The sequence below is a fragment of the Schistocerca piceifrons genome, chromosome 11, assembly GCF_021461385.2.
Source record: "Schistocerca piceifrons isolate TAMUIC-IGC-003096 chromosome 11, iqSchPice1.1, whole genome shotgun sequence".
In the NCBI taxonomy this organism is placed as follows: Eukaryota; Metazoa; Arthropoda; class Insecta; order Orthoptera; family Acrididae; genus Schistocerca; species Schistocerca piceifrons.
Window position 1 is genome coordinate 84,577,379 of NC_060148.1, and position 25,688 is coordinate 84,603,066.

General features: G+C 41.5%; 1 protein-coding gene across 1 annotated transcript in view; it reads left to right on the forward strand.

The window, feature by feature from the left end:
* Window positions 1–25,314, forward strand: part of LOC124719728 — a 36,996-nt gene extending 11,682 nt beyond the window's left edge. The window contains exons 2-3 of the mRNA XM_047244930.1: window positions 999–1,292; window positions 24,950–25,314. Coding sequence (XP_047100886.1) covers window positions 999–1,292; window positions 24,950–25,314 — 659 coding nt within the window. The remainder of the gene's footprint in view (window positions 1–998; window positions 1,293–24,949) is intronic.
* Window positions 25,315–25,688: the final 374 nt, after the last annotated feature.

Here is a 25,688-nt window from a genome sequence, read left to right on the forward strand (position 1 = left end):
CAGTGGCACAATGGAATATATGATGGGGAATGTTGTCATATAAAATAGAATATGACATAAAATTGAAATTGTACTCCTAGGTGCCTGTGTAACCTCTGAGTAAGTGGATTTTTTTTTTTTAATTAAATTGTGATAGGAGGTAGGTGGATCAATGTTTATTAGTGTATTGAACACGCGATTCTATTGTAAATAAACATCGATCCGCCTATCTTCTCCCATGATTTAATTAATAAAAATTGATCCGTGTACCTTCTCGCATGATTTAATTAAAAACATTGACCCACCTTCCATGATTTAATTGAAAAACATTAATCCACTTCTGACATTTATTGAAAACTATTTTCTCATGGGTTCTGCCATCTTGTCTTATCCAATTCATCATTTGTTGGTTAGTAAATGCAACACCATAATGGCGACACGGTAAGTGCACTTTTGGGTTGAGCTGGAGATTGGGATACTGTGATGCTATGGTGTGTTTTGTGTGGTTTTGTTGGATTTTATTTTTTGTGACAGTTTCAAGTGTGGGTTTTCTTTTCAAAACTTTGGTTAAAGCCAGCCTTTTATATAACTTTTTTTTGTAAATAGAGATTTTTTTAAGTAATTAATTGTAGACAACATTAATTTTCACACTAGTCACAGAGTTGTATTCACTGCCTTCACTTACACAACCTCTCAAATATGAGTTTCGTATTTTAATTTGGATGATTTCGTATTGTATTGTATTATGCTTAAAAGAGAAACATTATTTTGCCATTTTTGAAACAATAATTTTTGTATGATGTTATCTGTGCTATAATAGTGAGCTAATCATGAAGTAGTATTTTTCACATGCATATAACATCAAATAGTTTAAGAGAAAGATGTAAACTGTGTTTGTAAAATGTCATGTCCTCATGATGTGGCCTCCAGAGCACCACTGTCAGAGTGTCGAATACTAAATAGAACGAATCTCGCTCCGATAAATTATGACGTGCTAACTGCGTGATGACACGGTACAGGTTCGTCAGCAGTTCTGCTGCCAGTGGCGTGGGTGGCAGGGGGCGTACGCGTGGGCGGCTACGGCAGCGCCGGCATCGCCGGCTACGCGCCGCCGAGCGTGCGCTTCCGCCTGCGGCTGCAGCCGCGGCGGCGCTGGCTGGTGCCCCTGAGGGACGGGTCGCTGCTGGCCCTGGCGGGCTTCCTGACACTGAGTGCTCTGCAGGAGAAGCGGGTGCCGTGCCACGCCCAGGACCCACTCAAGGGGCTCATCATGGTCGTCGCTATCGTACACTATTTCTTCTTCTCACACAGGGGTCAGTACTGCCTCGGATACTTACTCTAACCAGTACAACCGGTAATGTTACGATTTGGTACCAGGTATTTTATAAAAGTGTATGTTGTAACTGTGTATTGTTCTTCCTTTAAATTATCAATACGAAGCATAAAACTCGTAAATTTTCTCAGCTAGCAGTAACGTGCAATAAATAGTCGTAAGACTTATATTTTGTCGAGCGGATGAGTGAGTTACTCGTTGCTATAAATTAATATATCCCACATTTTTAATTATGTAAACTTTGGGAATTCAAATGGGAAATCTTGGAAAAAGGTGACTGTTCGGAATATTTAGAGGGCTGGCATTTGAAGCTGACTGTAGAAAGGTCGTACTGCCAGATAAATAACACAAAGATAGAAGAAATCAGGGCTCATTGGGAGGTATAAAGACATTTGTTTTTCTGTCATTCTGTTTGCAACTGCAACAGGAAAGGAACTGACTATAGTGGGGTGCAGGTAAGACGGCAGCTGAGTGAAGTGTTCTGTGCAAAGATAGAGGAAGAACGCAAATATGAAACGTACAGATGATGATCCAAAAACAATCTAGTTGACACGCTCAGACACTCAATTATTTCTAGAATGATTACACTCAAAATTAGTATACGTGATTACAATTTTAACAAATTTGCAGTTACAAAAATTAATTTCAGTTTAATTAGGTTGCAGTATGGCATACATGATGAAATGTAAATACTCATTGATCATTCAAAATAATAAGTATTCAGTGATTACACCTGAAATTTGTAGAATATGCAGCTGGAACAATATTTAGCATCAAGTCTTAATTGAATAATGAATTCTTTTCCAGCGTTACTAACATTTTTCAGGGTATTGTTATTTTCAACAAAATAACTTGTTGTTTCAAGAATACAGAAGCAAAAACTAGCTGCAGAAACATTCACAGCCTATAGTGACTGTTGAGACATACACCACAAGAATCAGAACAATTTTCACAACCTGGAATATACAAGATTAACTGTTAAGATCACCAAAATTTTATATTTGACAGGCGGGAAGAAAGATTATCACCAAGTTTAAAGAACACTCGACAATAACTGACAGCAACACCTCCACGTCTTCTACACACTTAAGAGGATACAGTCACTAACAGGATTTTAAAAAAAATTGAAAATATTTTTTGTGTCTTGTTTAATGCTGCTATTATTTGGCTACAAAATGTCATTTTTTCATTCAAATTTAATGACTAGTTTCTGAGTTATTAATTTTTCCATGGTGCCTGGTAACTAAGTATATCGCCCATTTGTGCGCTGTCTTGCCGAGCACGAACTACAGTACAGCAAGTATTTGTGTTTGACAGATATCCTTATTTTGATTGCAAGAGAGAATTATTTTTTCAATATTTGTCAGTCCATCTGCGTTGCTGACTATTGTTTTTCAAATCCTTCATGTTTGTTGTTTATGTTTATGTGATACAAATATAATGATTTAGTGTGTTTCTGTGAACAGTTATAAGTAGGATGGGTAGAATAAAGAAGTTTGGGTATAAGCTCAGGTTTAATGGGAATAAATATATAAAAATAAGCAATGAAACTTCCTGTTACAGACCGTGGTGGGGGGGAGGAGGGGGGGGGGGGAAATATTGAATGCAAAGTCATCCTGAGTGTCTGCCTCAAGTAAAAAGCTTCTAGATGCTTCCTGTTCCCAAGAATGTCTAAGCAGTCAATATGTGTCCTGTATAAAGATTACCTTGGGGGATGGGGGATAATAAGGCTTATCAAAAAGTCATATAAGATACACCATACAGGCCTACAGTCAAAATTAATAGACTGGAGTGGATACTGCATGTACAGTAAAGGTATGTAGTGGAAATAAGTTAGGTGATAAACGGGGGCTAAAATAGCTTGAAATAGATAGGATCTAGAATTATTATGATATGAAAATTAAGAATAACTGCAACAATATAGATGCAATCAGAAGAGTTATCTGGGCAATATCCTTTCATAAACTTCCAGTGGGTGAGAAACCCTATGGGGACCTGACAGCTGGTGCAAATACAACAACCAAGGTACAGCCTCCAATTCTAGAAAACTATCCTACTTACTGAAACTTCCTGGCAGATTAAAACTGTGTGCACTAGAGCACTTGCCCGCGAAAGGCAAAGTCCCGAGTTCGAGTCTCAGTCCGGCACACAGTTTTAATCTGCCAGGAAGTTTCATATCAGGGCACACTCCGCTGCAGAAAGAAAATCTCATTGTGGAAATATCCTACTTACTGCCAAACCCATTTTCAAATACCTTAGCCAACAAGGGCTCTCAAAAAAGTATGTTGTTGTTGTTGTTGTGGTCTTCAGTCCTGAGACTGGTTAGATGCAGCTCTCCATGCTACTCTATCCTGTGCAAGCTTCTTCATCTTCCAGTACTTACTGCAACCTACATCCTTCTGAATCTGCTTAGTGTATTCATCTCTTGGTCTCCCTCTACGATTTTTACCCTCCATGCTGCCCTCCAATGCTAAATTTGTGATCCCTTGATGCCTCAAAACATGTCCTACCAACCGATCCATTCTTCTAGTCAAGTTGTGCCACAAACTTCTCTTCTCCCCAATCCTATTCAATACTTCCTCATTAGTTACCTGATCTACCCATCTAATCGTCAGCATTCTTCTGTAGCACCACATTTCGAAAGCTTCTATTCTCTTCTTGTCCAAACTATTTATCGTCCATGTTTCACTTCCATACATGGCCACACTCCATACAAAGACTTTCAGAAAGGACTTCCTGACACTTCAATCTATACTCGATGTTAACAAATTTCTCTTCTTCAGAAACGATTTCCTTGCCATTGCCAGTCTACATTTTATATCCTCTCTACTTCGACCATCATCAGTTATTTTGCTCCCCAAATAGCAAAACTTCTTTACTACTTTAAGTGTCTCATTTCCTAATCTAATACCCTCAGCATTACCCGATTTAATTTGACTACATTCGATTATCCTCGTTTTGCTTTTGTTGATGTTCATCTTATATCCTCCTTTCAAGACACTATCCATTCCGTTCAACTGCTCTTCCAAGTCCTTTGCTGTCTCTGACAGAATTACAATGTCATCGGCGAACCTCAAAGTTTTTACTTCTTCTCCATGAATTTTAATACCTACTCCGAATTTTTCTTTTGTTTCCTTTACTGCTTGCTCAATATACAGATAACATTGGGGAGAGGCTACAACCCTGTCTCACTCCTTTCCCAACCACTGCTTCCCTTTCTTGCCCCTCGACTCTTATAACTGCCATCTGGTTTCTGTACAAATTGTAAATAGTCTTTCGCTCCCTGTATTTTACCCCTGCCACCTTCAGAATTTGAATGAGAGTATTCCAGTTAACATTGTCAAAAGCTTTCTCTAAGTCTACAAATGCTAGAAACGTAGGTTTGCCTTTTCTTAATCTTTCTTTTAAGATAAGTCGTAAGGTTAGTATTGCCTCACGTGTTCCAACATTTCTACGGAATCCAAACTGATCTTCCCCGAGGTCCGCTTCTACCAGTCTTTCCATTCGTCTGTAAAGAATTCGTGTTAGTATTTTGCAGCTGTGACTTATTAAACTGATAGTTCGGTAATTTTCACATCTGTCAACTCCTGCGTTCTTTGGGATTGGAATTATTATATTATGTCCATTGTAAAACTATTGACTCTGAATGAAAATTTGAATTCAGTCATTGGGCAAGACTATCAAAAACTGTTCTTGTTAGAAAAAAATACTAAAGCTTGGTGTTCCCGATTCAGTGATGTGGTACAGAGCTGTTGTTTGTTGTTGTGGTCTTCAGTCCTGAGACTGGTTTGATGCAGCTCTCCATGCTACTCTATCCTGTGCAAGCTTTTTCATCTCCCAGTACCTACTGCAACCTACATCCTTCTGAATCTGCTTAGTGTATTCATCTCTTGGTCTCCCCCTACGATTTTTACCCTCCACGCTGCCCTCCAATTCTAAATTGGTGATCCCTTGATGCCTCAGAACATGTCCTACCAACCGATCCCTTCTTCTGGTCAGGTTGTGCCACAAACTTCTCTTCTCCCCAATCCTATTCAATACTTCCTCATTAGTTATGTGATCTACCCATCTAATCTTCAGCATTCTTCTGTAGCACCACATTTCGAAAGCTTCTATTCTCTTCTTGTCCAAACTATTTATCGTCCATGTTTCACTTCCATACATGGCTACACTCCATACGAATACTTTCAGAAATGACTTTCTGACACTTAAATCAATACTGGATGTTAACAAATTTCTCTTCTTCAGAAACGCTTTCCTTGCCATTGCCAGCCTACATTTTATATCCTCTCTACTTCGACCATCATCAGTTATTTTGCTCCCCAAATAGCAAAATTCCTTTACTACTTTAAGTGCCTCAATTCCTAATCTAATTCCCTCAGCATCACCCGACTTAATTAGACTACATTCCATTATCCTTGTTTTGCTTTTGTTGATGTTCATCTTATATCCTCCTTTCAAGACACTGTCCATTCCATTCAACTGCTCTTCCAAGTCCTTTGCTGTCTCTGACAGAATTACAATGTCATCGGCGAACCTCAAAGTTTTTATTTCTTCTCCATGAATTTTAATACCTACTCCAAATTTTTCTTTTGTTTCCTTTACTGCTTGCTCAATATACAGATTGAACAACATCGGGGACAGGCTACAACCCTGTCTTACTCCCTTCCCAACCACTGCTTCCCTTTCATGTCCCTCGACTCTTATAACTGCCATCTGGTTTCTGTACAAATTGTAAATAGCCTTTCGCTCCCTGTATTTTACCCCTGCCACCTTTAGAATTTGAAAGAGAGTATTCCAGTCAACATTGTCAAAAGCTTTCTCTAAGTCCACAAATGCTAGAAACGTAGGTTTGCCTTTCCTTAATCTTTCTTCTAAGATAAGTCGTAAGGTCAGTATTGCCTCACGTGTTCCAGTGTTTCTACGGAATCCAAACTGATCTTCCCCAAGGTTGGCTTCTACTAGTTTTTCCATTCGTCTGTAAAGAATTCGTGTTAGTATTTTGCGGCTGTGACTTATTAAGCTGATAGTTCGGTAATTTTCACATCTGTCAACACCTCCTTTCTTTGGGATTGGAATTATTATATTCTTCTTGAAGTCTGAGGGTATTTCGCCTCTTTCATACATCTTGCTCACCAGATGGTAGAGTTTTGTCAGCACTGGCTCTCCCACGGCCGTCAGTAGTTCCAATGGAATATTGTCTACTCCTGGGGCCTTGTTTCGACTCAGGTCTTTCAGTGCTCTGTCAAACTCTTCACGCAGTATCATATCTCCCATTTCATCTTCATCTACATCCTCTTCCATTTCCATAATATTGTCCTCAAGTACATCGCCCTTGTATAGACCCTCTATATACTCCTTCCACCTTTCTGCTTTCCCTTCTTTGCTTAGAACTGGGTTTCCATCTGAGCTCTTGATATTCATACAAGTGGTTCTCTTATCTCCAAAGGTCTCTCTAATTTTCCTGTAGGCGGTATCTATCTTACCCCTAGTGAGATAGGCCTCTACATCCTTACATTTGTCCTCTAGCCATCCCTGCTTAGCCATTTTGCACTTCCTGTCGATCTCATTTTTGAGACGTTTGTATTCCTTTTCGCCTGTTTCCTTACTGCATTTTTATATTTTCTCCTTTCATCAATTAAATTCAATAAAATTCAATATTTCTTCTGTTACCCAAGGATTTCTACAAGCCCTCGTCTTTTTACCTACTTGATCCTCTGCTGCCTTCACTACTTCATCCCTCAAAGCTACCCATTCTTCTTCTACTGTATCTATTTCCCCCATTCCTGTCAATTGCTCCCTTATGCTCTCCCTGAATCTCTGTACAACCTCTGGTTCTTTTAGTTTATCCAGGTCCCATCTCCTTAAATTCCCACCTTTTTGCAGTTTCTTCAGTTTTAATCTACAGGTCATAACCAATAGATTGTGGTCAGAGTCCACATCTGCCCCTGGAAATGTCTTACAATTTAAAACCTGGTTCCTAAATCTCTGTCTTACCATTATATAATCTATCTGATACCTTTTAGTATCTCCAGGGTTCTTCCATGTATACAACCTTCTTTCATGATTCTTAAACCAAGTGTTAGTTATGATTATGTTGTGCTCTGTGCAAAATTCGACCAGGCGGCTTCCTCTTTCATTTCTGTCCCCCAATCCATATTCACCTACTATGTTTCCGTCTCTGCCTTTTCCTACACTCGAATTCCAGTCACCCATGACTATTAAATTTTCGTCTCCCTTCACAATCTGAATAATTTCTTTTATTTCATCATACATTTCTTCAATTTCTTCGTCATCTGCACAGCTAGTTGGCATATAAACTTGTAGTACTGTAGTAGGCGTGGGCTTCGTATCTATCTTGGCCACAATAATGCGTTCACTATGCTGTTTGTAGTAGCTTACCTGCATTCCTATTTTCCTATTCATTATTAAACCTACTCCTGCATTACCCCTATTTGATTTTGTGTTTATAACCCTGTAGTCACCTGACCAGAAGTCTTGTTCCTCCTGCCACCGAACTTCACTAATTCCCACTATATCTAACTTCAACCTATCCATTTCCCTTTTTAAATTTTCTAACCTACCTGCCCAATTAAGGGATCTGACATTCCACGCTCCGATCCGTAGAACGCCAGTTTTCTTTCTCCTGATAACGACATCCTCTTGAATAGTCCCCGCCCGGAGATCCGAATGGGGGACTATTTTACCTCCGGAATATTTTACCCAAGAGGACGCCATCATCATGTAATCATACAGTAAAGCTGCATGCCCTCGGGAGAAATTACGGCTGTAGTTTCCCCTTGCTTTCAGCCGTTCGCAGTACCAGCACAGCAAGGCCGTTTTGGTTATTGTTACAAGGCCAGATCAGTCAATCATCCAGACTGTTGCCCTTGCAACTACTGAAAAGGCTGCTGCCCCTCTTCAGGAACCACACGTTTGTCTGGCCTCTCAACAGATACCCCTCCGTTGTGGTTGCACCTACGGAACGGCTATCTGTATCGCTGAGGCACGCAAGCCTCCCCACCAACGGCAAGGTCCATGGTTCATGGGGGGGGGTACAGAGCTCACGTGTCAAAATAGACTGAAGTGTTAAAGACTCTTCGAACAAAGGTCGGTATCAATACTGAAAGCGGACGGTAAAGTATCGACATGGAAAGTATCCGTTTTGCTTAAATTTCTTCAGGAAATGCTGCTGAGGAGGCCAGGATAGCCAGAATAATAAAGAAAAAAGGAAAAGAAAATAAAGAGGTTGAAGCTAAGCCATAGTATAGTCCTGAAATGAAATGTTTGAAATGTACATGTGTATGGCAGTTACATTAGTTTTTTGTATGTAATACTTTAAAACAGTTTTTCTCAAAACTCTGTTTTAGGTATTCTGATACACATTTCTCAGAAACTAAGAAAGATAAATATATTAAACTTGCAGTATCTCTTATAAATAAAATAAAAAGGGGCCTGTTGTGACTGACACCAAGAAAAAATTTACAAACTCCAAGCATTTTAAAAAGTCTCTCTCTCTCTCTCTCTCTCTCTCTCTCTCTCTCTCTCTCTGTCTGTGTGTGTGTGTGTGTGTGTGTGTGTGTGTGTGTGTGTGTTCAATAAAGAATGCTCATAATTTTTTATGGTCATAATTTCTCACGCTAAAATTTAATCTTATGATATTCTGCTATTAATGTGCAACAAACACGCTGTAGTAGTTTCATTATCGGGACTCCAGGTTCATGCCAGTGAGAGTCAGATGAGGACAGACGATTTCAGTAGCGCCTACTGCTGCAATGGAGATAAAACACGAGGAACAATATGCGGCTTTGAAATTCTGCTTTCGTCTCAACAAATCTTCAGCTGAGGCCTATACAATGTTACAGGAGGCCTATGGAGGATCTGTTCTTCCCTACAGCACAGCTCAAAGCTGATTTAAAATGTTTAAAGAGGGGAGATAATCAATTTCAAAGGAACGTGGACATGGTGCTCCACTTACTGCTCATATGGAAACATCAACGCTGCTGCTATCATTGTGAGAGAGGATTGACGAATTACCTTAAGATCACTTTCTGAAATACTGAGCATTTCATTGGGTGCCATCCACACATTGCAGAATGTGCCGGCCAGGGCAGCAGTCGAACATTTTCTGTATCCAGAAAGGCCCGTACAGGACCTGCAACATGCAGTCGTGCATTATCCTGCTGAAATGTAGGTTTTGCAGGGATCAAATGAAGGGTAGAACCACGGGTCGTAACACATCTGAAATGTAACGTCCACTGTGCAAAGTGCCGTCAATGCGAACAAGAGGTGACCAAGACATGTAACCGATGGCACCCCGTACCATCATCCCGGTTGATACGCCAGTATGGCGATGACGAATACACGCTTCCAATGTGCGTTCACCACGATGTCGCCAAACACGCATGCGACTGTCTGATGCTGTAAACAGAACCTGGATTCATCCGAAAAAATGACGATTTGCCATTCGTGCACTGAGGTGCGTCGTCGAGTACACTATCTAAGGCGCTCCTGTCTGTGATGCAGTGTCCAGGGTAACCGCTGCCACAGTCTCCAAGCTGATAGTCCGTGCTGCTGCAGACGTCGTCGAACTGTTCGTGCAGATGGTTGTCGTCTTACAAACGGCCCCATCTGTTGACTCAGGGATTGAGACGTGGATGCACAGTTCGTTACATCCATGCGGATAAGCTGCCTGTCATCTCGACTGTTAGTGATACGAGGCCGTTGGGATCCAGCACATCGTCCGTATTACCCTCCTGAACCCACCGATTCCATATTCTGCTAACAGTCATTGGATCTCGACCAACGCGAGCAGCAATGTCCCTATATGATAAACCACAATCGCGATAGGCTACAATCCGACCTTTATCAAAGTCGGAAACGCGATGGTACGCATTTCTCCTCCTTACACGAGGCATCACAACAACGTTTCACCAGGCAACGCCAGTCGACTGCTTTTTGTGTATGAGAAATCGGTTGGGAACTTTCCTGTTGTCAGCATGTTGTAGGTGTCGCCACCGGCGCCAGCCTTGTGTGAATGCTCGGAAAAGCTAATCGTTTGCGTATCACAGCATCTTCTTCCTGTTGGTTAAATTTCACGTTTGTAGCACGTCATCTTTGTGGTGTAGCAATTTTAATGGCCAGTAGTGCAAATTGTTTCAGTAATACTGGGCTTTAACAGTCGCTCACATAATTTTAATTATTGAACATTGACTGGAATATGAAATTAATTTTAGTTCCACATTAGTGTTACAGTTTACAATTAATTTTAAATTTAATTGACATAAACAATTGACTACTCCACACATCCCTATTTTCATCACTTATTACTAAATTATTAGACTCAAGTTTTGAATGAAAATGAAAATTAATCAAAATTGAGCATTATCTATGCACAACTAAAAGATAATGTGAAGGTTGAAGAGAGAAATTACTAATATGAAATATAGGTGTATACATTAGTTTTCCATTTTGAATTGTGCAGTACTACTTTACTCTGGCAGTTAACGTTAGGTGGTTTAAAATGTTTAAAGAGGAGAGATAATCAATTTCAAAGGAAAGAGGACCTGGTGCTCCACTTACTGCTCTTATGGAAACATCAACACTGCTGCTATCATTGTGAGAGAAAAGACGAATTACCTTAAGATCAATTTCTGAAATACTGATCATTTCATTGGGTGTCACCCACACGTTGGTGACAGAAAAATTATGAAGATACGTGTTTGTGCATGATGGGTTCCGAGACTGTCGATTCCCGAACAAAAGGACATTTGCGTGTAGATCTGCATGCAGTTAAAGTTGGTGTCAGAGGAAGATCCAGAGTTTCTTTCGAATGTAATCGCTGCTGATGAAACTTGGCTGTCATTTTGATCCTGAGAGCAAATAGCAAAGCTCAGTGTTGAAATCTCCTTCATCAGCAACCCCCAAAAAAGCAAAAGTGATCACTTCTGCTGGGAAAGTTATAGTCATCTCATTCTTTGATATTCATGGAATGGTTTATCAGTATGTTGTACCTGCATACACATCAGTAACGGGACAATTCTACAGGGATCTCCTGAAAACATAGTCAGTCCATATCGGGCGCAAAAGACCACATTTCTGTGAAACAGGCTCGATGCTGCACCGTGATTATATATTGCTAATGTTGTTGCTGAATATCTTGCAAATATCAACTCGAAGTGCATCCCTCACTCTCCCTATAGTCTGGATTTACCCCCTATGACTTTTTTCTTTTCCCTAACATGAAGAAACACCTTCGTGGAAGGCATTGTCAATCATTAGAAGCAGTTGCGAAGGCGATTTTGAACGAACTCTCAAAAAATGGTTTCCAGCATGTACTTGAAAATTGGCAGAAATTCTGGGACAGGTGCATCCCATTAAAGGGCGCCTACTTTGAGAAGGACCATCAAAATTGTGAGGATGAGTAAAGGTATGTTGTCAAAAATTAATTATGATCATTCTTTATGGAACAGCTCTTGTAGAACAAAAAACTTATATCTCATAATATACAATTTTTATACAATTTGAAGATGGTGTTTCATCCGTGTTCTGTAAAAGTTTATTTTCGAAGTGCGCCTCAAGTTTCCCCATTTTAACATTGATTCCATATGGGAATTCCTTTGTGAATGTGTCCCTTTAAGATGCACATTACAAATCACATAACATAAATCACTACACAACCTGCACAAAATAGAGAAAGGTAAAGTCATGGTCATGATGGAAGATATTGAAATGTAAATAGATCTAATGAACCAGTTGGACAAAGTTTTAAATGAACTAAAATAACTATGCAAATTCCTAGACAATTTTGTGCTGTCTATCGCAAAATGTCACAGAGCCATAGAGACCACAGTCATTGTTATAGTCATGAACATGCAGAAGAAGATCGTATAACTATACAATGAATCATCACAGTCTCATTCTGACAGCATAATTTTCATTCCTTTTTCGTTAAATGGCTATAAAAGTGCAGTTTTAAACATTTGTATGTTCAGATTTGTAGAGTTTATCCACACATTAAAAAAAGTTTTGCGTCACCTCAGTTCCAAGAGTTCTGGAACCTGTACAGAAAACTGGAAAGAGATCAACATAAACATCATTTCCACCCTTTTTATTGCCCATGAAAACCACACATTGCACGTTGTACCACCATACAGCGAGACCTTCAGAGATTGTGGTCCAGATTACTGTACACACTGGTACCTCTAATACACAGTAGCACATCCTCTTGCATTCATGCATGCCTGTATTCGTCGTGGCATACTATCCACAAATTCATCAAGGCACTGTTGGACCGGATTGTTCCACTCCTCAACAGTGATTCGGCGTAAATCCCTCAGGATGGTTGGTGGGTCACGTCATCCATAAACAGCCCTTTTCAATCTATCCCAAGCATGTTCAATAGGGTTCATGTCTGGTGAACATGTTGGCCACTCTAGTCGAGCAATGTTGTTATCCTGAAGGAAGTCATTCACAATATGTACACATTGGGGGGATGAATTGTGGTCCAAGAAGACAAATGCCTGTCAATATGCTGCCGATATGGGTGCACTATCGGTTGGAGGATGGCATTCACGTATCATACAGCCATATTGGTGCCTTTCATGACCTCTAGCAGCGGCGTTCAGCCTGACCAGGTTTCCTCAAAACACGTCTCTGATGATTGTCTGGTTAAAAACATATGCGACACTCATTGGAAGAGAACATGATGCCAATCCTGAGTGGTACATTCAGCATGTTGTTGAGCCCATCTGTACCACACTGCAGGGTGTCGTGGTTGCAAAGATGGACCTCACCATGGACGTTGGGAGTGAAGTTGTGCATTGTGGAGCCTATTGCGCACGGTTTGAGTTGTAACGTGACGTCCTGTGGCTGCACGAAAAGCATTATTCAACATGGTGGCGTTGCTGTCAGGGTTCGTTTGAGCCATAATCCATAGGTAGAGGTCATCCACTGCAGTAGTAGCCCTTGGGCGGCCTGAGTGAGGCATTTCATTTACAGTTCCTGTCTCTCTGTATCTCCTCCATGTCCGAAAAACACCACTTTGGTTCACTCCGAGACACCTGGACACTTCCGTTGTTGAGAGCCCTTCCTGGCACAAAGTAACAATGCGGACGTGATTGAACTGCGGTATTGACCGTCTAGGCATGGTTGAATTACAGACAACACGAGTCGTGTACCTCCTTCCTGGTGGAACGATTGGAATTGATCGGTTGTTGGACACCCTCCGTCTAACAGACACTGCTCTTGCATGGTTGTTTATTTCTTTGGGTGGGTTTAGTGACATCTCTGAACAGTCAAAGGATCTGTGTCTGTGATACAATATCCACAGTCAACATATGTCTTCAGTCTAAGTCCACAAATGCTAGAAACGTAGGTTTGCCTTTCCTTAATCTTTCTTCTAAGATAAGTCGTAAGGTCAGTATTGCCTCACGTGTTCCAGTGTTTCTACGGAATCCAAACTGATCGTCCCCAAGGTTGGCTTCTACTAGTTTTTCCATTCGTCTGTAAAGAATTCGTGTTAGTATTTTGCGGCTGTGACTTATTAAGCTGATAGTTCGGTAATTTTCACATCTGTCAACACCTCCTTTCTTTGGGATTGGAATTATTATATTCTTCTTGAAGTCTGAGGGTATTTCGCCTCTTTCATACATCTTGCTCACCAGATGGTAGAGTTTTGTCAGCACTGGCTCTCCCACGGCCGTCAGTAGTTCCAATGGAATATTGTCTACTCCTGGGGCCTTGTTTCGACTCAGGTCTTTCAGTGCTCTGTCAAACTCTTCACGCAGTATCATATCTCCCATTTCATCTTCATCTACATCCTCTTCCATTTCCATAATATTGTCCTCAAGTACATCGCCCTTGTATAGACCCTCTATATACTCCTTCCACCTTTCTGCTTTCCCTTCTTTGCTTAGAACTGGGTTTCCATCTGAGCTCTTGATATTCATACAAGTGGTTCTCTTATCTCCAAAGGTCTCTCTAATTTTCCTGTAGGCGGTATCTATCTTACCCCTAGTGAGATAGGCCTCTACATCCTTACATTTGTCCTCTAGCCATCCCTGCTTAGCCATTTTGCACTTCCTGTCGATCTCATTTTTGAGACGTTTGTATTCCTTTTCGCCTGTTTCCTTACTGCATTTTTATATTTTCTCCTTTCATCAATTAAATTCAATAAAATTCAATATTTCTTCTGTTACCCAAGGATTTCTACAAGCCCTCGTCTTTTTACCTACTTGATCCTCTGCTGCCTTCACTACTTCATCCCTCAAAGCTACCCATTCTTCTTCTACTGTATCTATTTCCCCCATTCCTGTCAATTGCTCCCTTATGCTCTCCCTGAATCTCTGTACAACCTCTGGTTCTTTTAGTTTATCCAGGTCCCATCTCCTTAAATTCCCACCTTTTTGCAGTTTCTTCAGTTTTAATCTACAGGTCATAACCAATAGATTGTGGTCAGAGTCCACATCTGCCCCTGGAAATGTCTTACAATTTAAAACCTGGTTCCTAAATCTCTGTCTTACCATTATATAATCTATCTGATACCTTTTAGTATCTCCAGGGTTCTTCCATGTATACAACCTTCTTTCATGATTCTTAAACCAAGTGTTAGTTATGATTATGTTGTGCTCTGTGCAAAATTCGACCAGGCGGCTTCCTCTTTCATTTCTGTCCCCCAATCCATATTCACCTACTATGTTTCCGTCTCTGCCTTTTCCTACACTCGAATTCCAGTCACCCATGACTATTAAATTTTCGTCTCCCTTCACAATCTGAATAATTTCTTTTATTTCATCATACATTTCTTCAATTTCTTCGTCATCTGCACAGCTAGTTGGCATATAAACTTGTAGTACTGTAGTAGGCGTGGGCTTCGTATCTATCTTGGCCACAATAATGCGTTCACTATGCTGTTTGTAGTAGCTTACCCGCATTCCTATTTTCCTATTCATTATTAAACCTACTCCTGCATTACCCCTATTTGATTTTGTGTTTATAACCCTGTAGTCACCTGACCAGAAGTCTTGTTCCTCCTGCCACCGAACTTCACTAATTCCCACTATATCTAACTTCAACCTATCCATTTCCCTTTTTAAATTTTCTAACCTACCTGCCCAATTAAGGGATCTGACATTCCACGCTCCGATCCGTAGAACGCCAGTTTTCTTTCTCCTGATAACGACATCCTCTTGAGTAGTCCCCGCCCGGAGATCCGAATGGGGGACTATTTTACCTCCGGAATATTTTACCCAAGAGGACGCCATCATCATGTAATCATACAGTAAAGCTGCATGCCCTCGGGAAAAATTACGGCTGTAGTTTCCCCTTGCTTTCAGCCGTTCGCAGTACCAGCACAGCAAGGCCGTTTTGGTTATTGTTACAAGGCCAGATCAGTCAATCATCCAGACTGTTGCCCTTGCAACTACTGAAAAGGCTGCTGCCCCTCTTCAGGAACCACACGTTTGTCTGGCCTCTCAACAGATACCCCTCCATTGTGGTTGCACCTACGGAACGGCTATCTGTATCGCTGAGGCACGCAAGCCTCCCCACCAACGGCAAGGTCCATGGTTCATGGGGGGGGGGTACAGAGCTCACGTGTCAAAATAGACTGAAGTGTTAAAGACTCTTCGAACAAAGGTCGGTATCAATACTGAAAGCGGACGGTAAAGTATCGACATGGAAAGTATCCGTTTTGCTTAAATTTCTTCAGGAAATGCTGCTGAGGAGGCCAGGATAGCCAGAATAATAAAGAAAAAAGGAAAAGAAAATAAAGAGGTTGAAGCTAAGCCATAGTATAGTCCTGAAATGAAATGTTTGAAATGTACATGTGTATGGCAGTTACATTAGTTTTTTGTATGTAATACTTTAAAACAGTTTTTCTCAAAACTCTGTTTTAGGTATTCTGATACACATTTCTCAGAAACTAAGAAAGATAAATATATTAAACTTGCAGTATCTCTTATAAATAAAATAAAAAGGGGCCTGTTGTGACTGACACCAAGAAAAAATTTACAAACTCCAAGCATTTTAAAAAGTCTCTCTCTCTCTCTCTCTCTCTCTCTCTCTCTCTCTCTCTCTGTCTGTGTGTGTGTGTGTGTGTGTGTGTGTGTGTGTGTGTGTGTGTGTTCAATAAAGAATGCTCATAATTTTTTATGGTCATAATTTCTCACGCTAAAATTTAATCTTATGATATTCTGCTATTAATGTGCAACAAACACGCTGTAGTAGTTTCATTATCGGGACTCCAGGTTCATGCCAGTGAGAGTCAGATGAGGACAGACGATTTCAGTAGCGCCTACTGCTGCAATGGAGATAAAACACGAGGAACAATATGCGGCTTTGAAATTCTGCTTTCGTCTCAACAAATCTTCAGCTGAGGCCTATACAATGTTACAGGAGGCCTATGGAGGATCTGTTCTTCCCTACAGCACAGCTCAAAGCTGATTTAAAATGTTTAAAGAGGGGAGATAATCAATTTCAAAGGAACGTGGACATGGTGCTCCACTTACTGCTCATATGGAAACATCAACGCTGCTGCTATCATTGTGAGAGAGGATTGACGAATTACCTTAAGATCACTTTCTGAAATACTGAGCATTTCATTGGGTGCCATCCACACATTGCAGAATGTGCCGGCCAGGGCAGCAGTCGAACATTTTCTGTATCCAGAAAGGCCCGTACAGGACCTGCAACATGCAGTCGTGCATTATCCTGCTGAAATGTAGGTTTTGCAGGGATCAAATGAAGGGTAGAACCACGGGTCGTAACACATCTGAAATGTAACGTCCACTGTGCAAAGTGCCGTCAATGCGAACAAGAGGTGACCGAGACATGTAACCGATGGCACCCCGTACCATCATCCCGGTTGATACGCCAGTATGGCGATGACGAATACACGCTTCCAATGTGCGTTCACCACGATGTCGCCAAACACGCATGCGACTGTCTGATGCTGTAAACAGAACCTGGATTCATCCGAAAAAATGACGATTTGCCATTCGTGCACTGAGGTGCGTCGTCGAGTACACTATCTAAGGCGCTCCTGTCTGTGATGCAGTGTCCAGGGTAACCGCTGCCACAGTCTCCAAGCTGATAGTCCGTGCTGCTGCAGACGTCGTCGAACTGTTCGTGCAGATGGTTGTCGTCTTACAAACGGCCCCATCTGTTGACTCAGGGATTGAGACGTGGATGCACAGTTCGTTACATCCATGCGGATAAGCTGCCTGTCATCTCGACTGTTAGTGATACGAGGCCGTTGGGATCCAGCACATCGTCCGTATTACCCTCCTGAACCCACCGATTCCATATTCTGCTAACAGTCATTGGATCTCGACCAACGCGAGCAGCAATGTCCCTATATGATAAACCACAATCGCGATAGGCTACAATCCGACCTTTATCAAAGTTGGAAACGCGATGGTACGCATTTCTCCTCCTTACACGAGGCATCACAACAACGTTTCACCAGGCAACGCCAGTCGACTGCTTTTTGTGTATGAGAAATCGGTTGGGAACTTTCCTGTTGTCAGCATGTTGTAGGTGTCGCCACCGGCGCCAGCCTTGTGTGAATGCTCGGAAAAGCTAATCGTTTGCGTATCACAGCATCTTCTTCCTGTTGGTTAAATTTCACGTTTGTAGCACGTCATCTTTGTGGTGTAGCAATTTTAATGGCCAGTAGTGCAAATTGTTTCAGTAATACTGGGCTTTAACAGTCGCTCACATAATTTTAATTATTGAACATTGACTGGAATATGAAATTAATTTTAGTTCCACATTAGTGTTACAGTTTACAATTAATTTTAAATTTAATTGACATAAACAATTGACTACTCCACACATCCCTATTTTCATCACTTATTACTAAATTATTAGACTCAAGTTTTGAATGAAAATGAAAATTAATCAAAATTGAGCATTATCTATGCACAACTAAAAGATAATGTGAAGGTTGAAGAGAGAAATTACTAATATGAAATATAGGTGTATACATTAGTTTTCCATTTTGAATTGTGCAGTACTACTTTACTCTGGCAGTTAACGTTAGGTGGTTTAAAATGTTTAAAGAGGAGAGATAATCAATTTCAAAGGAAAGAGGACCTGGTGCTCCACTTACTGCTCTTATGGAAACATCAACACTGCTGCTATCATTGTGAGAGAAAAGACGAATTACCTTAAGATCAATTTCTGAAATACTGATCATTTCATTGGGTGTCACCCACACGTTGGTGACAGAAAAATTATGAAGATACGTGTTTGTGCATGATGGGTTCCGAGACTGTCGATTCCCGAACAAAAGGACATTTGCGTGTAGATCTGCATGCAGTTAAAGTTGGTGTCAGAGGAAGATCCAGAGTTTCTTTCGAATGTAATCGCTGCTGATGAAACTTGGCTGTCATTTTGATCCTGAGAGCAAATAGCAAAGCTCAGTGTTGAAATCTCCTTCATCAGCAACCCCCAAAAAAGCAAAAGTGATCACTTCTGCTGGGAAAGTTATAGTCATCTCATTCTTTGATATTCATGGAATGGTTTATCAGTATGTTGTACCTGCATACACATCAGTAACGGGACAATTCTACAGGGATCTCCTGAAAACATAGTCAGTCCATATCGGGCGCAAAAGACCACATTTCTGTGAAACAGGCTCGATGCTGCACCGTGATTATATATTGCTAATGTTGTTGCTGAATATCTTGCAAATATCAACTCGAAGTGCATCCCTCACTCTCCCTATAGTCTGGATTTACCCCCTATGACTTTTTTCTTTTCCCTAACATGAAGAAACACCTTCATGGAAGGCATTGTCAATCATTAGAAGCAGTTGCGAAGGCGATTTTGAACGAACTCTCAAAAAATGGTTTCCAGCATGTACTTGAAAATTGGCAGAAATGCTGGGACAGGTGCATCCCATTAAAGGGCGCCTACTTTGAGAAGGACCATCAAAATTGTGAGGATGAGTAAAGGTATGTTGTCAAAAATTAATTATGATCATTCTTTATGGAACAGCTCTTGTAGAACAAAAAACTTATATCTCATAATATACAATTTTTATACAATTTGAAGATGGTGTTTCATCCGTGTTCTGTAAAAGTTTATTTTCGAAGTGCGCCTCAAGTTTCCCCATTTTAACATTGATTCCATATGGGAATTCCTTTGTGAATGTGTCCCTTTAAGATGCACATCACAAATCACATAACATAAATCACTACACAACCTGCACAAAATAGAGAAAGGTAAAGTCATGGTCATGATGGAAGATATTGAAATGTAAATAGATCTAATGAACCAGTTGGACAAAGTTTTAAATGAACTAAAATAACTATGCAAATTCCTAGACAATTTTGTGCTGTCTATCGCAAAATGTCACAGAGCCATAGAGACCACAGTCATTGTTATAGTCATGAACATGCAGAAGAAGATCGTATAACTATACAATGAATCATCACAGTCTCATTCTGACAGCATAATTTTCATTCCTTTTTCGTTAAATGGCTATAAAAGTGCAGTTTTAAACATTTGTATGTTCAGATTTGTAGAGTTTATCCACACATTAAAAAAAGTTTTGCATCACCTCAGTTCCAAGAGTTCTGGAACCTGTACAGAAAACTGGAAAGAGATCAACATAAACATCATTTCCACCCTTTTTATTGCCCATGAAAACCACACATTGCACGTTGTACCACCATACAGCGAGACCTTCAGAGATTGTGGTCCAGATTACTGTACACACTGGTACCTCTAATACACAGTAGCACATCCTCTTGCATTCATGCATGCCTGTATTCGTCGTGGCATACTATCCACAAATTCATCAAGGCACTGTTGGACCAGATTGTTCCACTCCTCAACAGTGATTCGGCGTAAATCCCTCAGAATGGTTGGTGGGTCACGTCATCCATAAACAGCCCTTTTCAATCTATCCCAAGCATGTTCAATAGGGTTCATGTCTGGTGAACATGTTGGCCACTCTAGTCGAGCAATGTTGTTATCCTGAAGGAAGTCATTCACAATATGTACACAATGGGGGCATGAATTGTGGTCCAAGAAGACAAATGCCTGTCAATATGCTGCCGATATGGGTGCACTATCGGTTGGAGGATGGCATTCACGTATCATACAGCCATATTGGTGCCTTTCATGACCTCTAGCAGCGGCGTTCAGCCTGACCAGGTTTCCTCTAAACACGTCTCTGATGATTGTCTGGTTAAAGACATATGCGACACTCATTGGAAGAGAACATGATGCCAATCCTGAGTGGTACATTCAGCATGTTGTTGAGCCCATCTGTACCACACTGCAGGGTGTCGTGGTTGCAAAGATGGACCTCACCATGGACGTTGGGAGTGAAGTTGTGCATTGTGGAGCCTATTGCGCACGGTTTGAGTTGTAACGTGACGTCCTGTGGCTGCACGAAAAGCATTATTCAACATGGTGGCGTTGCTGTCAGGGTTCGTTTGAGCCATAATCCATAGGTAGAGGTCATCCACTGCAGTAGTAGCCCTTGGGCGGCCTGAGTGAGGCATTTCATTTACAGTTCCTGTCTCTCTGTATCTCCTCCATGTCCGAAAAACACCACTTTGGTTCACTCCGAGACACCTGGACACTTCCGTTGTTGAGAGCCCTTCCTGGCACAAAGTAACAATGCGCACGTGATTGAACTGCGGTATTGACCGTCTAGGCATGGTTGAATTACAGACAACACGAGTCGTGTACCTCCTTCCTGGTGGAACGATTGGAATTGATCGGTTGTTGGACACCCTCCGTCTAACAGACACTGCTCATGCATGGTTGTTTATTTCTTTGGGTGGGTTTAGTGACATCTCTGAACAGTCAAAGGATCTGTGTCTGTGATACAATATCCACAGTCAACATATGTCTTCAGGAGTTGTGGGAAACAGGGTGACGCAAAACTTGTTTTTGATGTGTGTATGTTGGCTTTATTTTATTTTATTAATCTTACTACTTTTATGTCCATATGACAGAATAACACCAATTATGCACCATCTGTGTACGTGTATAATCAGCATAAGATCTCTGCAACAACTAATTAAGAGTAACTGAGCTTACATTTCAAATTTTTGACAATTAGATATTACAGTCTAAGCACAACAATGATGAATGTTAATTAAATATACACATAAGTAAAATCCTGTTTGGTGAAATTACCATTACAACCTTCTGTGAAGTAATCTATAATTTTCATAGCATATCATGAGAGCTGATATACTTAAGAATTAAGTAATGCTAATACGTTGTGTATATGATGCTCCTATTTTACACACTTGAAAATGTCGTAGGACTGAAATTGTGCAATAGTACAACAAATAAATAAAATGACAGCTGAGAGCAATATGAAATAATTTTAAAAAATTACCAACTTCTATAATTTTGATTGGTGCACATGTCTTCATCATAAATTATGTGTGAATGGTAAGTACAGTAATGTTTACATAGCTGACAACTTGTGCTTTTACAAATGTGACAAAAGAATTACAATTGGTGTTCAATAAGTAGTACAACACAATTTTTCCTGAAAGCAGGTTGGTTTTATTCAGCATTGCAATACGCCATATTATTCCCCGTTCTTCTGGCTAGAGAACCCTGTTTTTCAACATAATGTCCATTCAGTATGATAGCCTTATGCCACCTTACTGGGAGGCTTGTATGCTCATGTGGCACCACTCTGATTGTTGTCAGAGCAAATCTTAGTGCATCAATAACTTCCTCATGATCCATGTGTTGCTTCCAACGGAATGCGTCCTTCATTGGGCTAAACAAGTTGAACTCGGAAGTTGCGAGATCTGAGCTGTAGGGTGGATGAGGAAGAACAGTCCAATGATGTTTTGTGAGCTCCTGTTGGGTGCGCAGAGTTGTCAGGCTGTGTATTGTCCTGTGAAGAAGAAGTCGCTTGCATTCTCAGGGTAACAAAGACGCTGAAGTTGTTTCTTCAATTTCTTGAGGGTAACACAGTACACTTCAGAGATGACTATTGCACCATGAGGTAGGACTAATAGAGGAGATAGAGAACGTCCAACGAAGAGTGGCGTGTCTGGTCACGGGGTCTTTTAGCTGGCGAGAGAGCATTACGGACACGCTAAACAAACTCCACTGGCACACGTTACAAGAGAAGTGTTGTGCTTCACAGAGAGAATTACTATTGAAATTCCGGGACAGCACTTATCAGGAGGAGTCGGACAACATATTACTTCACCCCACATACATCTCGCGACCACGAGAACATTCGAGAAATTAGAGTCAATACAGAGGCTTACCGACAATCATTCTTCCCACGCACTATTCGCGAGTGGAACAGGGTTGGAGGGATCAGATAGTGGTACCGAAAGTACCCTCCGTCACACACCATAAGGTGGCTTGCGGAGTATGATGTAGACGTAAATAATAAAAAAAAATTTCATTCATAATTTATAGTTATCTCTGGTACAGTATTAACAGGACCTGATTTCTGGTTTCTGAATAACCCGACACACTTGTACTTCCTAGTTTTCTATTATTTTCTTCAGATGCAAGCTGAGTTACAGAGATTCTGACAACCACGCAGAGACTTGGTCTCAGTTATTGACGATCACTACTCAACGGCGTGTGCTACCTACCTATTTATGAAATATCTAATGCTCAGCTCACTATGTCATACTGTTGTTTGGATTAAATGCAAATCCGTTTGCTATTTTACACCAGTTTCATGTTATTTAGTACATTGTAGACATTTAGCATATTCAACGTACAAAATAGCATTAATATTACTAAATTTTAAGTATATTACACTACTTTCCATTTTCCTGAATAGGTATTGTACACTACTGGCCATTAAAATTGCTACACCAAGAAGAAATGCAGGTGATAAATGGGTATTCATTGGACAAATATATTATACTAGAACTGACATGTGATTACATTTTCACACAATTTGGGTGCATAGATCCTGAGAAATCAGTACCCAGAACAACCACCTCTGGCCGTAATAATGGCCTTGATACGCCTGGGCATTGAGTCAAACAGAGCTCGGATGGCATGTACAGGTACAGCTGCCCATGCAGCTTCAACATGATACCACAGTTCATCAAGAGTAGTGGCTGGTGTATTGTGACGAGCCAGTTGCTCGGTCACCATTGACCAGACGTTTTCAGTTGGTGAGAGATCTGGAGAATGCACTGGCCAGGGCAGCAGTCGAGCACTTTCTGTATCCAGAAAGGCCTGTACAGGACCTACAACATGCAGTCGTGCATTATCCTGCTGAAATGTAGGTTTTGCAGGGATCAAATGAAGGGGAGAGCCACGGGTCGTAACACATCTGAAATGTAATGTCCACTGTGCAAAGTGCCGTTAATGCGAACAAGAGGTGACTGAGATGTGTAACCAGTGGCACCCCATACCATCACCCCAGTTGATACGCCAGTATGGCAATGACGAATACACGCTTCCAATGTGCGTTCACCACGATGTCGCCAAACACGGATGCGAACGTCATGATGCTGTAAACAGAACCTGGATTCATCCGAAAAAATGACGATTTGCCATTCGTGCACTGAGGTGCGTCGTCGAGTACACCATCGCAGGCACTCCTGTCTGTGATGCAGCTTCAAGGGTAACCACTGCCACAGTCTACGAGCTGATAGTCCATACTGCTGCAGACGTCGTCGAACTGTACGTGCAGATGGTTGTCTTGCAAACGGCCCCATCTGCTGACTCAGGGATCGAGACGTGGCTGCACGATCCACTACAGTCGTGCGGATAAGATGCCTGTCATCTCGACTGCTAGTGATACGAGGCCTTTGGGATCCAGCACGGTGTTCCGTATTACCCTCCTGAACCCACCGATTCCATATTCTGCTAACAGTCATTGGATCTCGACCAACGCGAGCAGCAATGTCGCGATACGATAAACCGCAATCACGATAGGCTAGAATCCGACCTTTATCAAAGTCGGAATCGTGATGGTACGCATTTCTCCTCCTTACACGACGCATCACAACAACGTTTCACCAGGCAATGCCGGTCAACTGCTGTTTGTGTATGAGAAATCGCTTGGAAACTTTCCTCATGTGAGCACATTGTAGTTGTCGCCACCGGCGCCAACCTTGTGTGAATGCTCTGAAAAGCTAATCATTTGCATATCACAGCATCTTCTTCCTGTTGGTTAAATTTCACGTTTGTAGCACGTCATCTTCGTGGTGTAGCAATTTTAATGGCCAGTATTGTAAATTGTTTCAGTAATACTGTGCTTTAACAGTCGCTCACATAATTTTTATTATTGAATATTGACTGAAATATGAAATTAATTTTAGTTCCAAATTAGTGTTGCAGTTTACAATTAATCTTAAATTTAATTGACATAAACAATGGACTACTCCACACATCCCTATTTTCATCACACATTATTAAATTACTAGACTCAAGTTTTGAATGGAAATGAAAATTAATCAAAATTGAGCATTATCTATACACAACTAAAAGATAATATGAAGGTTGAAGAGAGAAATTACTAATATGAAATATAGGTGTGTACATTAGTTTTCCATATTGAACTGTGCAGTACTACTTTACACTGGCAGCTATGTTAGGTGGTTCTGCACACATTGCGAATGTACCGGCGGATGTCGTAAAGGTGCGGTATGTCAGCAGTGGTGTGCCTGCGGCAACTGTTCCTGAGCACGGGGGCGGCGGTGGGCCTGTTCGTGGCATGCGACTACGCACTGTGCGACGGGTACCGGTGCCGCGGCTGGGAGCGGGACGGCGGGCGGGAGCAGGACGAGGGCCCGCCGCTGGGGCGCGGGCTGCGCGCCGCCTGGCTCGTGGCTTACCTGACGGGGCTCACCGTATGGACGCTGGTGGCGGGTGCCCTGTCCGAGGGCGGCGAGCGGCCGTCCGCGCCGGGCGCGGCGCTGCTGCACGCGGGTCGCCTGCACGCCACGGCACTGCCCCTCGCGCTCTTCCTGTTCGTTCTGGAGCTCGTGCCAGGCATCGCTGGGGTGAGTGCAAAGAGCTGAGTCTCTCACCCCACCTTATAATCCTTATAATCGGGTTGCGTCGGTTTTCTTTTGCTTTTCTTTTTTCTCTGTCATCCAGTTCCTTCTAGTCAGTTTTTTCCGCTTATTATTTCCTCACCTATTCTGTGGAGAACCTCATGCTGTCAAAACCAGTCATTATTTTTTTATTTACTGGTGTCGGGAGAATGACGACAGGCAAAAGTTAGTAGAGATTCGTGCTGCTGTAAAAAGAGCGATGCGCGAAGCATTCGACCACTACCACCGTCGTACCTTAGCAAAAGATCTTACTGAAAACCCAAGGAAATTCTGGTCTTATGTAAAATCTGTGAGCGGGTTGAAGGCTTCCGTCCAGTCACTCACTGATCAGTCTGGCC